We start from the raw sequence: 17,713 nt of genomic DNA on the forward strand, positions 1-17,713 counted from the left end.
CACATTACATATCTCGTTCATTGTTCATTAATATAATCTATCCATTTTAATGCATGTGTGATACTTATGATGAAGTCTTTGAATACATTATCTGACTTTGTGAATTATAATAAGATCGTAATATGGAGACCACTGGCTTTTCAGCATGTGTCCTAAATATTACTATTAAAAGGGTACTCAAGCAGGACATCAAGATATCTGAATAGAACAACACTGTCTAGTCCTACTCATATGATGAGTATGGACGGTCCCATTTACAGTAGTATGGGGACACTAAGCATAGGTAGTGGGTGTTATTTATAAGAAAGAGTTCATTGAATTGATCCATATGAATCCCTAAATTTTGATATACCAAAATATTAATCATGTTGATTCACTCATCAAATCTATTAGTAATAGCTTAATATGATGATATTTACATATTTATTTACATTAAACTAGTTATAAGTGTTTGTTATCAAGCCTAAAATGATTAAATCCATTTAAAATAATGTATTAATTTTTTTATTTTTGGGGATTTTCTAATAACATATTTGGAAATAAAATAATCTTTTGAGTCATGGTATTATTTTTCCTAAATTTTTGACATTATTCTCATAAAGATATGATTTTCCTACGTCAAAATACGTTTTTATTTATATTTTCTGGTTTATATTTAATTTCATATGAGTTTTAAGACATTTTTGGGTTTTTGTTTCTGTCATACCACGTGTTGCTGTTCACTTTGTCGAACCGCAACCAACCAGAAATTATGGTTAATGATTGACGATAGCCATTCATTAAATCTAGTAAATGATTGGCGTTAGCCAATCATTTAACGTAGATTCTTATGGCAACGCTAATTGCGATGCCATAATGGCACTTACAATTAACTGATTCCCTTTCTTGTTTGTTCATTTCAAGGGTGACGTGGCCCAATAAAAAATTGATTTTCACAAGAAATGTAACACAGAGATCGAGGCTCAAAAACTTAAATTAATATATGTTTTCCCTTTTGACCATTCCAATACTGTGACACTGTCCATTGTATAGTAAGACATGTTGAGCCCCGTGTACACATGACATGCATATGTTCACTTTTCATTGATTTTGTTTTAGAACATGTGTTGATGTGGCATGCACTGATGTGTCATCACATCAATCAGTTATTAACTAATCCCATTTAAATATTATGAGTATAAAGTTTAGCATTATTCCTACCTTTTGTCTTTTTCCAAAAGTGACACCCGGTGCTACAAGAGTCGTCTATCAAGGATGACACAAGGAAATCTTAGCCAATGATTGTATATACTGAGAGATAAATATTTGTACTAAATCAATGGCTAGGAATCATCTCACTTTTGGCTTGATATCTGATGATCAAGAACTCCGATTCAGCTGAATTTTGTGGGTAGCTTTGTCTTTCTGCCCTTTTCCCATCTATTGGATTAAATCTATGAATTGAGTTCCCGATCTTTGTAAAAAACATCTTGAAGCTCACTTCCTCCAAGAGAGGCAAATGGAAAGCAAGTGAACTTATGAAGGTCCATCAAGAGTGTCTTGGTCACCTGAGTTCTTGGAGAAGGTGAACAGAGAAGAGGGTAGGCTGATATGCATCAGCAAAATGCCTTGATCCCAACATAGCATAATGATATAAAGTTAGTATCTTCCCTTACATTTATTAGTCTTCAACACATTCATTTAGATAAGATCATACACATCACTATCATCCATCCATATTTATCGTCATCTACCATCCACCTTACATACCACTTATTATCACAATCTCGTCACATGTTCCCCTCTCTATTTATCTAAGAAAACCTAAACCACTATCTTCCTCCATTTTATCCATCATCTACTCCTTATACTACCTTCATCACTGTGTCTCATATCGTCATCTCTATCACGTCTCACCTTCAAAATATCCTATCTTATATTAAATCCTAACTTCAATATTAAACCCTAAAACAGATATTTCTTATCATCATCACTGATTAGTTCTCACCTTGTCTTATCTTCACTTTGTCAGGACTTCATTTATTCTTCTCTCTCATTTTTACTCGCTTCAATCAAAATCCACCGCTCATGTAATACGCATCTCATTATTCTTATACCATTATTCCCCTTATCTCTAATCATTATCATCATCTTATCATTACCTCTTAGCTATATGTATCCCTTCTCACCCTCCCAAATTTATCCTATAAAGAAAGTTATTTCCTAAAGTTTGTCCCGTGTGGGAACAACCCTTGCTCATCACTAACTACTCAAATAATTCATGATTAAAGGTTTATAAAGTTTATTGATTAAAATCAAATATAAACAACATAATTTTACCCTAATTTTGAGTTTATCATTCACTCACAGTTATATAAGTGGTCCTTAAAATTGAGACACTGAAGATATTTTTTCGACGCATAGTTGTATTTTGACTATGACCTATGAGTATTTAATTGGGGAATTCTTAATAACCATAGTTCAGATGCGGCAATAAGTTCACAAAGACCATTGAAAGGTCAAGATGGTATTGTCTACTCTCGGTATAATATGAGACAACCAAAGGAAGATGAAGAGATGAAGTCCTTGGCAACAGAAGTGGAATACTATAAAAGAGTTTTCTAATGATTTATGAACGCATTAGTATTGAATCGGATGATTGATTACGATTTTATTGTTGACCATACCCTAAGTCATCCTTGGAGTGTAAAAAGGATGGGGGACTCTACTTACACAATAACTGATGAGAGACAAGTTCTATGAGTGAGTCAATACACTCCGTTGTGTCTTCTAGATCATGAGTTGTAGCTTGGCAACCCACGGGTTAGAGGCTCAACCTATCAATTTGGTTAAATTGATATATCATTAACTAATCAAAATGATAATATTCAATTAAATTGGGATGCTAATAATTGTTATTAGGTCGTCAAAGCTGTTAATCATACTTATACATGGGCCTGGAGAGTCACTAAAAAATGGTATTTTGGACGTTAGAAGATATAGTTAAATTTTAGGGGATTTTATGAATAATTCTTGCTAAGTATAAATAGGGGAAGTTCACACATGTCACAATTGCACAGGGCCCTACCCATTTCTCTTCTCTCTTCTCTTGTTTTCTCCTCTCCATTTCTGATGCGATCCGGATGACGTAACGATGACGGCCGAGATAGAGCGTGTCTTGTCAAGATGAAGGATTAGATCCGATGTGCCACGAATTATGTAGATATGACAATAGGCTGCACAATTAAGCAGCTCAACAAGTCTCTTTCGTGGAACCAAAAAATATGAATTAGAGAGAGAGAGAGAGAGACAGAAAGACAGAGAAACAAAGAGATAGAGGGACAGAGAGATAGAGATATAGAGACGGAAAGATATAAAAAATAGAGAGAGGGGGGAGAGAGAGAGAGATAGAGATCGAGAAAAAAGACCCACATAGACACACGCCAAAAACAAGATAGAGAGAACTTGATGGAGCGAATGGGGGAGAGAGAGAGAGAGAGAGAGAGAGAGAGAGAGACCTAAGTGTGAGAGAGAGACAAATACACACACAAGAAGAAAAATAGAGAGAGGGAGGGAGGTAGGTATGAAGGAAGATGGAGACAGAACTCAGAGTCAGCAACTCGGCAGCCATGTCAGCAGTGCCGACCAATGGGAACTTTAATAAACATTAGCTAGTGAAAACACGACATGTATCCTATACTCAGTTATTAGAAATAGAGGTCAGGATTAAATGTAAGTTCAAACATAGATAGAATGAAACACAGACGGCTTGGAGCAAATCATAGATATGAAACAAACTAACAGACAGGATTCGTTTGGTTCTAGCCATTATAACTAATTATAATAGCTAGGATTAAAGGGCTAGATAACTTCTATTGTTACATTATATAGAATACTATAAATACTAACCAACATGTGACAAAATGATTAGTGCAATCAACAATCTTAACCATCTATCTTGGTGTGTCCATTCCTCCTCTCTCTCCCTCTCTCTCTACTTCTCTTCTACCTCCATTCTTGTTCTTGTACGAATTACATCTTCAAGAAGCTTTTACAGTCTGGACCGTGAGAGAGTGAGAGACGAGAAAAGAGAGCATATCAAATTGCATAGAGCTTCTTGTAGTCAGTGATCAAGAGTTCAGGGTCCGAGATGAGGGAGACGGTGAAGGAGCCGCTGAGAGAGGACCGGCGGAGGCGGCTGATCTTCCTCGACTCCACTCTATTCGCCACGACCCAAAACGTCATCGTCCCCAGCGTAGCCACCATGATTCCCGCTCCAATCGCAGTCACACACACCGCAAGCAACCGATCATGGGGTCCAACGACGACAAAGGAGATAGCGAGAAAGGAGACAGAGATGAAGGCGCAGGCTATCCACATCAGCTTATTAATCACGGCCATCATCCTCTTCTTCGCCTTCCTCTCTATGACCACGACCGAGGTCTGCACCACGACCACCGCCAGGGCTATGATGAGGGATACCGAGTCAAAGACGAAGAAGATCATGAACGCAGCCTGGTGAGCTATGTTCGCCTCGCCGGGTTTCTGACCCGGCGATAACTCGTTCTCACCGCCGGCGTACTGGCCAGGAACGGTGAAGATGGCCGCGAATGCGACTGTAGCAATGAGAACAGCCACCACGGTGGTGGAATTAATGGCGTTGTTAAGACCCTCGGCGTGGAGCTTGTTCAGACGCTTTGCTATTCTCTGGACGCGGCGCCTCGTCTGGTAGGTGTGTTCTAGCTGGGATTGTACTTCGTGCTTTATGTCGCTCACCGTCTGCTTCAGCTCTCTCGCCGCATTGCCTGTCATGCAAGTTCTGGCTTTCTGTGCCCCACGCTCGATGAGAGCAGCTACGACCTCTTCGTTTCCGCCTTTCTCGCCGGCGTCCAGGGCCGTCTCCCCTGCCCTGTTGGCAATGTTGAGCTCCGTCTCTGGCAGATCTAGCAGCCATCTCACCGTCTGAAGAGGTAAAAAAACGATCAATGAGGAGGAGGGGGAGAAGAATCAAGAAAAATCTTCAATGGTATAGGAAGAAGAAGTGTGAAATAGGCTAGAAAGGAGAAGATGAAAAACGAAGATGAGAAAGGAGAATAATACTATTAGTAGTGGTTATCATTATAATAATAACAATAATGAGGAAAAGGATAGGAATAATATCTATAAGAAGATAAAGAGAAAAAACTGTTTTTAAAAAGAAGAAATGAGAAATAATTAAGAATAAGAAGAACAAGAATAAGAAAATAATAAAATAAAAGAAGGAGATGCGGAGAAGATAGAAGTCGGAGGAAGAGGATGAAGGAAAAAAAAAGAGAAGCAAGAATACAACGAGAAGACTAAGAAGAAGAAGAAGAAGCTAGAAAGAAGAGGAGGAAGAAGAAGAAGCTAGAATAAGAGACGGAAAAGACGGAATAAACTAGAAAGAAGAGGAGGAAGAAGAAGAAGCTAGAAGATGAGACGGAAAAGACGGAATAAACTAGAAAGAAGACGAGGAAGAAGAAGAAGCTAGAAGATGAGAAGGAAAAGACTAAAGAAGAAGAGGAGAAGGAAGAAAAAGCTCGAAGAAGAGAAGGAAAATGCTAAAGAAGGAGCTAGAAAGAATAAGGCGAGCAGGAGGTTGAAGAAGCTAGAGGAAGAGAAGGAAAAAACTAAAGAAAAAGCTAGAAAGAAGGAGTGGGGGAAGAAGAATCTAGAAAAAGAGAAAGAAAAGACTAAAGAGGAAGCTACAAGAAGAGAAGGAAAAGACTAAAGAAGAAGCTAGAAAAAAGGAGAGGAGGAGGAAGAAAAAACTCGAAGAAGAGAATGAAAAGACTAAAGAAGAAGCTAGAAAGAAGGAGAGGAGGAGGAAGAAGAAGCTCGAAGAAGAGAAAGAAAAGACAAAAGAAGAAGCTAGAAGAAGAGAAGAAAAAGACTAAAGAAGAAGCCAGAAAGAAGGAAAGGAGAGGAGAGGAAGAAGAGTAGCCAGAAGAGTGGGGGATTCACCAGAGGTCGGCCCTTCCTGGCGGCAACATGAAGAGCTGTGCTTCCCTGCGAGTCCACGGAGTTGACCAGAGATGGTTGGCAACGGAGGAGCTCCGCCACCGCCTCCTGGCTCTGGCCTTTGACAGCCATGTGAAGCGCCGTCTGGCCCTTCTTATCTGGTCTGTGGGCGATCATCGGATCGACGGCCAGGATCCTTTTCACGACCTCGGCATGCCCATTCCTGGCCGCCGAATGGAGCGGCGTCTTCCCGTTGCTACGCGCGATCTTCACCAAGCTAGCGTCGGCGGCAAGCAGGAGTTCAACCACGTCCGCGTGGCCTAGAGCGGCGGCCGTGTGAAGCGCCGTCGTGTTCGACGAGTCGGCGGTCACGACCAGCTCCGGGATCGCGTTCATCAAAATCTTTAGCACATCTACCGTAGACGAAAATAACCGGTTATTATATCTAAAACGACATCCCAAAGCATTATTCAACGCAATTTCATGTGATAAATGACATCTTTTTGTGATACTTGCTTCATTGGATCATTATTTACTACATACACACCGTAAATGATCAAGTTATCGTATACCTTTATCAAGTTCATAATGTTTCTTCGTTGTTTTCTAGACCCTTTCGTGTATTCTTATCTTACTGCATTGTTTATCCCTTCTTGACTCAATCGATGTAACCTTTGGAGGGATCTTATTGAACTGGATTTTTATGGATGACCGACTTCTTATGTATAAGAACACAAACATCAAAGAGTTAAGAATAAACTTCACTTGTGAATCAACAAATTGTAATGGGAACTCTTAAAGATTAAACTTCACTTGTGACTCGAAGATTGGCCCCTATACATAGGCAAGAGGAGAAACCTTATCCTCTAATTTCCATTCTGAAATTTTAATTAGGATAGGCGTTGCCTCTACGCATTAATTAAACCCCAGAATGAATGAAATGTTTAATTATGATGTATGTGATAGTTTATAATCAACGATAGTACAAATTATCGTCCAATAAGGAAATTATAACTTGAGAAAAAATTTATTCTAACCATCACATTCTGATTATTTTCAATGCAGGACTACGGGGAATCGATAGCAAGATGAAATCTCCAAAGGTAGTAGAATATGTTCAAGAGCTCACCAGCGTCGCCTTGTTTGGCCGCGATGTGCAGCGCATCGTAGCCGTTCTTGGCCTTGATCCCGGCAGATGAAGCGTCGTAATGTTTCGTCATCTCGCTGACCACGTCGAGATAGCCGTACTCGCAGGCGACGTAAAGGGCCGTCTCGCCTGCATGGTTTTGCCGGCAAAGCAAGCTCTGCATGTCTTCGTTACTCGTCCCCGCAAAGATCGCCACAACCATGGAAAGATTGCCATTTCTCGCGGCCGAATGGAGAGGCGTATCGTCCCGCTTTGCCGTCAACTGCTTCGTCATCTTCTTCCTCCGGAAACTCGTCTGCCCCCCGGCAGAAGAATCCATTTCTAGACTGGATTATCGTCCACGGACGAGCGATTCTTTCAAGCCATTGAACGTAAGGAACGAGAGGAAATCTGAAGAGATGGGATTAGACGGAGAGGAAAGCGGTCCTGAAGATGATTACTAGAACCTGGCGTTGATGCCGAGGACGCGGCTCTCAAAGCGAAGCCGAGAACGGCGGAGGACCGCTGATTTCTCTGTAAATTAACTCTCTCATCTTCCATAATTTACTGAAAAACTCGAAATTTTATGGTATGGAAGACCGGTCGACGATTCGCTTTGGACCCTTTTGATTCTGTCACGTCGGCCGTGAGTGGCTGCTAAGATTACTGGTGTTTCAGAAGGCTGCATAGTTGCCTCGCTGTTTCGTTATACTTAGTTCCGTGCAGCGGTGGCGCGGCGGCGCCGCCTCTCATCATGCGTAATATATAATAAAATATGTTCGATGTTTCCTGTATGAACTGTCTAAATTTCGACTTCTCTTATATCTAATGACCTTGTAAAGATCCCAAACCTTTTTACCTACTAGAGAACTGCAGTACTGCCTTTTATGTGTCCATTTAAAATAAACGATCGGTGACATTCTTATCAAATAGCGTCAAATTTTTTGCCTCATTTTAGAGTAATAGCATAAAATTAAATGAGTTTGTTAGGAAAATATTAGATTCTGAACTCACTCAAATATGTGTACACCAGTATTATGCTGGGTACCAGTCAAATGCACAGAGAGCAAGCTTTGATTATTTTAAAACGGTTCACTCTGTCAAACTAGATCAAATTAAATGAAAAAGGACAAAAGAACTATGGCAATATTTATTAGATTAAATTTAAGAAGTATTCATATCCTATTAAGTCAAACAGATCATAATTGAATTAAAAATCATTGATCAACTCAACCTATGTGAGAGCATTGACCAAATCAACGCACTTATTTATGAGGGAGAAATTTTTAGATTTTTATATTTCCAAAAGATGATAATACAAGCATTCTCAAAAATATTTTTTTGTAATTTTTTAATTTTAAAATCAGAAGAAAATCAATGGACAGTTCAGAGAGTTGACAATGACCAACCAATTGACTTTAGGTGAATTGAGAGTCAAAATGGTAAAGGATAATTATCATATTAACTTGGGAATTTTTTGAGAAGGTATAAAATTAATAACAATTTTTCAGAGTCATTGCTTTGAAAATGACCCAATTAATGACATCCAATCACAGCGAAGAAATTGAAGCCAAAATTTCATGAATGAGTTATGGATGTAAAGATGTTCAATAGAGGATTCCAAGATATAAAAATAATCCAATTTAGATATTAGAATACTGAGATATGGATCTCGCAATTCAATGCCCAAAAATTGTGACTCGCAAGAAACATATCTATTAATATATATAAATGGAAAGAGGACTCAAAGACAGATTGTTTGCCACAAAATCATGAGATTTGGTTTAGGAATGAGTGAGACAAATATGTCCAAAATTACCACAAAAAAATGCAGTGGATTTGAGGAAAATTAGTGAAGATTCAATCAAAATATTTATTGTTTTCTAATATAATTGCAAGTCTAGCCCATTAAAAGCAAAAACAACAAAGATTACATCTTTCCAACCCCAAAACTCCAAAAATGAAGCCTTAAATCCTTAAATCAAGTTCAAAGTTTGTTAATCACCTCATATTTTACTTTTGGAGTATTCTTGCATGTTGGTGACAATTCTCCCTCTTTTTTCATTGATTGACGAGATTTTTGCACCAAGGGCAGCATCACCAAGTCCACAATACAACTCTATCCTTGACCAAAGAAACACAACTTCACGCTCGATCAACTGAGGATTTCTTTGGTGTCTTTCTTGTAAGGAGAAAAAAAGCTTAAATAAACTCCTCTAAATGTGAGAGATCTCAGCCGTCCATTGTTTTGAATAAACTTGGACGGCCAAGATGATACCCTGTGGCATTGAAGGAGAGGCCACATCCTGAGAGTCGTGGAGTTTATAGTGGGGTCCAAACCTTGATCACTACATCATCATCCAATGCCTCACATGTTTCCACATTTACCTGCATAGAACATCAAAGTAGTAATCACATATGGAAACACTTACATTCGTGGAATGGTATAAGAGGTTATTTCTTTCATATGAAATAAATCCTCTTGGGCTCTTGTGGGCCACATTGTGCCACATAGGCAGTTTGCTGGGTACTTGTAGGTGTGCTCACTCAGTCGAATGCCTCTACATTCGTGCATGCATGTCAGCTCTTAACATGGGCCCATGCCTTTTATTATTCTTACTTTTTAGGCATTAAAATTATTTAAATTCAGAAATAAATAATATGACTTAGAAATTTTGTATCTTTTAATTTTTTAAGGCATTTTTAATATTTTTCCATCATTTTCTAATTTCCATCTTTTAAAAACTCATGCCACCTTAAAATAAATAATAATACAGAAAAGGGATTAGTTTAAATCACTAGTTTGACTTGAAAATTCACACTAGGACAACTTTGATACTTATAATCTTTGCCTTTGTTTCTTGCTTCCTTGTTCATCCACTTAAGCCCCGAAAGAGCTAAACTCAATAGATGTGGTTAAGTTCAAATGTTTTGACTTGAAAAGTCAAACTAGGACAACTTTGATACTTCTAACCTTTGCCTTTGTTTCTTACTTCCTTTTTCATCCACTTAAGTCCCCAGAGAGCTAAAATCAATAAATGTGGTTAATTTGAAATGGTTTGACCTTGAGAAATTTCAAACATTAATAAATATGTAAAAGTTAGGACTTAATGAAATGGCATGGTAATGGTGAAAGTATCATAAAATAATGATAACATGCATCATAATCATCAGAATTAGGCATCAATATGATGAAAGATGATATAAATGAATGCACAAGATGCATGTTATCATACTCCCCTACTTGAATCATTTCTAGTCCCTTAGCAATAGAAATACATAAAATGTATAATGGGACCACCAAGTGATGTTGAAAATCCATGGGTTGAGCGTTGATGAATTTGAAATGAAATTTCTACCCCAAATAGTGTTAAGGTGGAAGTAGTGTACTTAAAATTTTTGGGTAGAGGCATTCTTTCAATGAACACCTTACTGCACCACTAAGACCAAGACTCCCACTTAATGTCTGCAGCTGGACGTAACTCATTCTGTTCACAACTATGGAGGGACCGAATTCTCTAGAACTTTCAATCTGTTGATGTATTCCGGCCGTGATGTCTCGTTCCCAATATATGGTTTAGTCGATAGCAATTAAACTTGAATTTTTTTCAGTCTTAATATGTGATATTAATACCATTCCATTCTTGAATGATTCAAAGGCCATCACACCTAAAACGCAACGTTCCTAGAAAGGGTTTGATACGAGAATTATAAAGCCAAACTTTATCATTTATATTAAAACCTTTTCTACTAATATGCTTGTCACCAAAGGCTTTAGCGTGGCTTTACAAATCTCAGCATTATGATACAGTTAATTTTGTAATGCAATAATCCTTGTGTTCAAGTTCAACCAGAAGGTGAAAAAAGTTTGCCATCTGAGCGTCATCCTCTAGTGTTGAGTTCATTCCATCCTCTAGGTTTGAGCCTTCTTTGTGCTTCCCAATAGAGCCAAGCATCATCCTCTAGGGTTGACTGCATTCCATCCTCTAGGTTTGAGCTTTCAAGTGGATTTTCATCACATCTTCTTGGAGTTTTATTGAAATTCAGGACTTAAGTAAATTAAAGGGTATTTTTGGATCCATATGGGAAAAAAGTCTTAAGCAACTTGTTGGACGAGAACAGGGAAACCCAAGACATGACCCAGATTATAAAATAGGCCTAATATACAAAAATCCCATTTTTGGATCCCATTCAAGAGTTGAGTCAAATAAACGCAATAATTTTGGAAGCAACCCAAAATTCAAATTTCAAAGTCTATTTCCAAACATAGGCAATAATGGAAAATGATTCAGGCAGGAGATGAAAGTCATTATCGCCATCCAAAACCCTAGAATTACATCCAAGGAGTAAGAGAAAAAGAAACTTTTTTTAGACACTTTTTTCTCTCTTCATATCTTATCTTAGATTTATGCTCCCAACTTGTTATTGGCAGCCTAGTGTATCCAATTAATTTGATCCATCCTTTTTTATAATAATATGGGAGAAATATTTCAAGTTTGATCAAGATTCTAGGAGAAAAATCACCATTCATCCCTTAGGGGAAGTGACAACAAGTTCTGTAGATCTCCTATCTTTTTTATTTGAACTCCCTCACCATTTCCTCTATGCAAGCATTTCAATAGAGCCTAGACATCAAGCTTTCCAACGCATTAAGACACCTGTAAAAATTTGGTCTGTAGATGAAATAAAATTGAATTTATGAAACCACACATGGCCACCACTCACCATGGCCAACTATTGCTTGGTTGGCCCCAACTGCCCACTCCAAAAAGCTTACTTGATACCCGTCCAAAACTGATCAGTCGGGATCAACAAAATAACTGATCTAACCAAGTTGCACTTTCCAAATCCTATCCAACTCAATCAACCATAACCAAACCAGTTGTGAACTAGTTGCCGAGTCATCTTGGTCAGCTAATGGACTAAGGTGGACTAGTGAAATCCTGCCATACATGACTCTGCCACTCGGCACCAGTGAAGGGCCCACTAAAGATATCTTATCAACTCAAATTCATTGAATGATAAAAAATTCCACTAAAAACTTGTGACGACATATTTAATCCCTAAAATATGATGAAAATGAAAGAACTATGTAAGAAAATATCAAATAATCCCAATTTTCTTAAAATTTCAGACAAGCTATTCAAATTTTCAGAAAATTATTATAAATGAAAAAATAAGAAAGGACATTTAAAAATCATAAATATATATAAACAAAATTTCCCACTTTTTCATTACCTGCTTCATGCATATTCAACCCTTACTCTGTACTAAATAATGGAAATTTTAATTATTGTTGCATAAATCATACAATGATATGTTTTAACTTATGTTGTGGTTTATCAATTAGCTATGAAGGTCTAGTTCTTTTAATATAACCCCTCTCCTTGACCTCAATTCCAGATCATAGGAATATCATTCTTTACATGATCATGATATGTCCTAAAAAAAGTGAAGTGGAGCCAGATAACTGTCACCATACTAAGGATTTCTTTTCTTCATGTATCCAAATTAGGCAAGTATGACTTATTAACATTTGTTACATACATGCTAAGAATAGAGATATCCATGTAAAATGAAAAAATAGTACAGTAAATTCTTCGATATGGGTATCAAAGTAATTCTTTGAAGACTTAAGAACTAAATGAAACTTAACAAATTTCTGGAGCACAATTCAGATCTTATCACGGGATTTCCTAAAACACATCTGATACATGGTTTACAGCAATGTAATAAGGGTCTCTCAATCGAGTTCCAAAAAATTTTCTGTCCAGAATGTGTTCTAATAACCCAGTAACTTTTTTAATACAGGATGGCAGGAGCGTGCAGTGGCGGTGAAAATGAAGACAAAGGCGGTGAGTTGGAGATGATGGTAATGGTAACCATATTAGCTGGAGATGCTGAAAGGGGGGTCCCTTTTCGGCAATACGACTGTAGTACATGTGGCAGCAGACAGAAGGCTTAAAATTATTAAAAACTATTGTTTTAACCGAGTGCTATGTTTAATGCATGAAATGAGAATCCATAAAAAATGAAGATAGAATGAATAAAATGATCCCAAAAATAGCCCAAACAGGTATAATTTCAAACCTCATTTTGGGTTCATCAGAGGCGAAAACCCAGACAAAGATGATGACAAAGATGATGATAATGGTGATGATAGAGACTAGAGATGGAATTCTAATTATATATATAAAATCAGTTATGCTCTGTTCAGATCTTTAACATCTGCGGTTTCGTAGCCATTCAAAACTGTTCCCATCATCTTTTTTCCTGTGTTCGAACTTCCAGTAGTACATTTTATAGAAGTTTTCTTTGTATAGAATCGGGACTTTTTTATATAGTAAGATCAAGACCACTGGAGAGCGGATACAATTATGCTGTTCCACATCAAAGCTATCTACAGTCAAATGACTCACATAACAGTCAGTTGGCTTCCATGACTGTGTAAGCGCCGTGCTATAAGAGGGCAGAGAATCCATTTCAGATGGCGAAGAATGGGTCAATGTCAGAGTCTGAGAAATCATACCGGATCCTCGAGCTAGACACAAGACTCCTCTTCATGGTCTTCTCCCTCTTCCTGATTGTACGGCTGCGCCTGGACTTAACCACGTAGTAAGTCATAGTGCCAATGACACTAGCCATTATAACACCACCAATCACTGTCACGAGCATGGCGGCCCACTGGAAGCGCCTTCCCACTACGATATATGACGAGGCAATGAAGGCAACCGAGGTGCAGATCGAGGCCAGCCACATCAGCTTATTGATCACCTCGATTACCCTCCTCTCTGACTTGGTCTCCCCTCTGACCAGCGTTATCTGCACCACCACTACTGCAAGCGAAGTGAACAGAGCCAGAGCGTTGAAGACAAAGAAGATCTTGAAGGAGTGGTAGGTGACGGCAACCGCCACGCCATCCTCGCCATTACCACCAGGGACGGTGAAGACGGCGGCGAAGGCGACAGTGGCGAAGAGGACAGCAACGACGGTGACAGAGTTGGTAGCATTGTTGATGCCTTCTCTGTGGAGCTTGCGCAGCTCTTTGGCGATGCCATGCACATTCTTGTTGGTCTTCCTCGTCTGCTCAAGCTGGTTGTGCACATCCTTCTTGATCTCTGTGACGGCCTTGCGGAGCTCATCTCTGGGCTGGTTCAGCTCATTGGCCCGCAGCGCTCCGTGCCGACACAGACACTCTTTTATCTCTGCCGAGTCCTCGCCCAGTGGCAGCCCCTCAGCAATGTCCAGGGCCGTCTTGTGCTCCCTTGTCAGCGCATTCACATTGGTATCCGGCAGAAGCAGCATCTCCTTCACAATCTGCATGAACCAGTACATGAGATTAATCAACGTTGTAAGCCTAATTAGATGATCATACAGAAGTTTAATTCATGTAGTCAATCGACTATTTTAGACTCTTGGCCAAATCATCTGCAAGGTTAACTCAGAATCTTTAAGCTCGAACCCTCAAAATTAATTGTATATAAAAGCCTCTGTAAGTGACCCTCTGCAAGTATTGTTCATAATCCGCAAACTTCAACCCACGACATGAGCAGCCATATGAACCAATTACTCGTCGTCTGCAAGTTTAATTCATAATGTACGAGCGCAAACCCATAGAAATTAAGGGATGATGTCAGCCGATTTAACTCATCATCCGAAGTCTAATTCAAATTCCAAGGGCTTCAACCCAAGAAATGAACCGACTATACCAGACTCGTTGACTAACCGACTATACCACCCTCTTTAATTTATTTTCTGCAAGTTTAATCACTATCTATGAATTCAAAACTAAGAGATGAACCCAAACTATTAGCCGATTGTCCTCATCATCAGCAAGTTTGATTCAATCTACAAATTCCAACCCACGAAATTAATCGACCATATAAGCCTATTTAACTCAGCATCAGCAAGTTTCTGTCACAACCCAAGAAACTAACCACGATATTAGAACATTTCACTCATCATCTACATGTTTATTCCGGTTCGTGTGCTCAGACCAACAAAATTAATCGACCTCATAGGCCTTATAACATTAGCTAATTAAACAGAAAGAAAGGGGGTACCTCGGCTCTCTTCTTCCTTGTGGCAACGTGTAAGGCTGTGTTGCCATGCTTGTCTGGGAGCATGACGATGGCAGGGTCGGCCTCGAGAAGGAGTGTTACAACCTCGGTGCTCTTCCCTTTGACAGCCAAGTGAAGGGAAGTCTGCCCTTTCTTGTCTGTTCTCCGGGCCAGCTGTGGGTCTTTGTGGAGGAGAAGTCGAGCAATCTCGGAGTGCCCGTGCCTCACAGCAAAATGAAGGGCATTCTTGCCATTTGACCTGGCCAGCTCAACAAGGCTGGGATCTCTACGCAGAAGCTCCTCTGCTATCTGAGTGTACCCCTTAGTTGCAGCTGTTATCAGAAGTGTTGCGTTCGACGGCCCCAGAACCTTGCTAAGGCTCGGCTCGTGGTCTAGCAGTAACTTGACAATGTCTGCCAACACACATTCAATCTCAAATTGCAAAAATCAAAGACTTCAAACAGTTATCTTCTCACTTGACTCATCATAATGATCCTCTCAAACCCCAAATCTAATTTAAAGTTGACTAACTAAATCTTCCGGTTATGCATGAATCAAATAGTTTGAACTAGAAGGGTTGACTGATGAAATCAATAAAAAAATTAAGGTAGGAAGAATGAATGGGGCTCAAGACGATGTAAAACCGCGGTCAATGATCCCAGAGAAAGCAGTTTTTTGTTGACTACATGGTATTATGGCGAGGAAGTTATAATCATCTACGGATGCAGGACGGCCAGATACACTTAGAGATTGACTGATGAAATCTAAACAAAAATTAAGCCACAGTATCTGAACGAGCTGAAGATGGTGTAAAACCCAGGCGGCTGATCACGAGAAGAACACAGTTTTAATATGTTTAAAATCGAGAGATTAATTAAAATTTTGAAAAAAGTTGGAGAGGGAAGAGATTAATTCATACCCAAGTGGCCTTCCCTGGTAGCTAAATGAAGCGCGTCGAGCCCAGTGTTGTTCTTTCTCCCAAGACTCTCTCTTTCGGCATATTTTAAAAGGTCGGCCACCATTTCAATATAACCCTTCTCCGCAGCAATCATCAAAGCCGTCTCTCCTTTATCATTTGGCTCGTAGACCACCGCAGACATCATCTCTCTGACCTGATCATCAAGCTCTCCTCCGCCGACGATCTCCGTCATCTGGGCATCGATGTCCCTCAAGATCTGGCGGACTGCTGCAAGATCTCCCCCTTGAGCCGCAAGATGAATTTCAGTATCGTTGTGTCTTCCCGTGACCTGTCTGACGTACTTCTTCAACACCGGCTGATCCATTCTCTTCCCAGAGTGCGAGAGAACAAGACCAGGCGCGATAGAAGCAGAGGAAGAGGAAGGGGAGGGGGATGGAGAGTAAGGGAAGGACGCGCTGAAGAGCGATTTTGGGCTTGAACTCTGAGCCGGGCTGCCATCGATTGTGGGTAAAGCCAGCGAGCTCCCTCTCCCTTCACAATTAGGGGAAAAAATCGTTGAAAATCAAAGAATCAAACCGTGAAATTTGAGGAAAGAATTACCTTCTCGGAGACCCATCTCGCTGTTCTTGCCGATTGAAACCCTAATGGCGTCGAGGGAAGTTCTGGGTCAGCGTATCATTGGAATCGGGCAAGAACGAAGCGGCGATGGCATGGAATTCTCTATCTGATGCTCTCTCTCTTTTTTTCTGAATAGACGAAGACGAGCCAGTCTTCTTTCTCCAATCTCGTGGGCCCACAGACATGACGGGACGTGTGTCCTGTCTCAGTCTGTCTCGTCCCGTCCCGTTCCGTTTCATTCCGTCTCGTCCCGTTCCCCTCCGTTTCGTCCCACCTCATTCTGTCTCGTCCCAATCCGTTCTGTTTCGACCTCGTCTCGTCCACTATCATTCCATGTCGTCCCGTTACATTCCGTTTGCCCCGTCTTATTCCGTTTCGTCCCAACTCGGCCTGTCTCATTCCCTTTCATCTTATCTCTTCTCGTCTCAGTTTGGATCGTCCCCATCTCGTCCATCTCATTCTGTTTCATCCAATATCTATAGTTCCTGATCTTCCCGGACGTGGATGATGGACGGGACATGACAAATTTCGTCCCGTCCGACATCCGGATTCAGTGGAGGGATGAAGGACAGGACGAATTTTCGTCCGACGGTACAAAAACAATCCCGTCCAGTTCTCTAGGGACGAATTTTTGTCCCGTGCCGGGAAAAATCGTTCCAGTTCCTCTTTACGGATGAAAAAAACCATTTGATATTTTTAATATATTAATATAGATTTTTCTAAGTTTCTTAGGGAAATATGGAGGAGAGAGGATCCAAATGGATATATGTACAATTATTTATGCATGGTGTCAGTTTGCACGCACAAAAACATACAGGGACTTTAATGCAAATTGTCAAAGCGAGGCCACGTGACTACATCTCAACCGTCAGATGTGAATCCGGCAGTCTTTCGTCCACATTTGTCCGTCCATCGTCTGCGACCTCTGGGCGGATGGTTTTTTCGTCCCAGGGGACGAAAACCATCCTGTCCGGTGGTTCCCGGGACGAATTTTCGTCCTGAATTTCATCCATGCCCTTGGACGTGAAGAAA

General features: G+C 39.9%; 2 protein-coding genes across 3 annotated transcripts; both read right to left on the bottom strand.

The window, feature by feature from the left end:
* Positions 1–3,906: 3,906 nt before the first annotated feature.
* LOC144701761 (ankyrin repeat-containing protein At5g02620-like) lies at positions 3,907–7,624 on the bottom strand. Its single transcript, XM_078573514.1, has 3 exons — positions 7,088–7,624; positions 5,962–6,371; positions 3,907–4,941 (listed from the first exon to the last, which is right to left on the bottom strand). Exons 1-3 carry the CDS (start codon positions 7,422–7,424, stop codon positions 4,078–4,080), a joined length of 1,611 nt encoding a protein of 536 aa, XP_078429640.1. The 5' UTR covers positions 7,425–7,624; the 3' UTR covers positions 3,907–4,077.
* A 5,666-nt stretch (positions 7,625–13,290) lies between these two features.
* On the bottom strand, positions 13,291–16,820 carry LOC144701745 (ankyrin repeat-containing protein ITN1-like). Of its 2 annotated transcripts, XM_078573495.1 has the most exons (5): positions 16,664–16,820; positions 16,064–16,594; positions 15,148–15,557; positions 13,614–14,401; positions 13,291–13,543 (listed from the first exon to the last, which is right to left on the bottom strand). In XM_078573495.1, the coding sequence occupies exons 1-5, from the start codon at positions 16,677–16,679 to the stop codon at positions 13,306–13,308; spliced, it is 1,983 nt and encodes a 660-aa protein (XP_078429621.1). In that variant the 5' UTR covers positions 16,680–16,820; the 3' UTR covers positions 13,291–13,305. The 2 variants fall into 2 exon arrangements, with proteins under 2 accessions (XP_078429621.1, XP_078429629.1); XM_078573503.1 differs by having other exon boundaries at positions 13,542–14,401.
* Positions 16,821–17,713: the final 893 nt, after the last annotated feature.

This window comes from Wolffia australiana, chromosome 1, assembly GCF_029677425.1.
Source record: "Wolffia australiana isolate 7733 chromosome 1, ASM2967742v1".
In the NCBI taxonomy this organism is placed as follows: Eukaryota; Viridiplantae; Streptophyta; class Magnoliopsida; order Alismatales; family Araceae; genus Wolffia; species Wolffia australiana.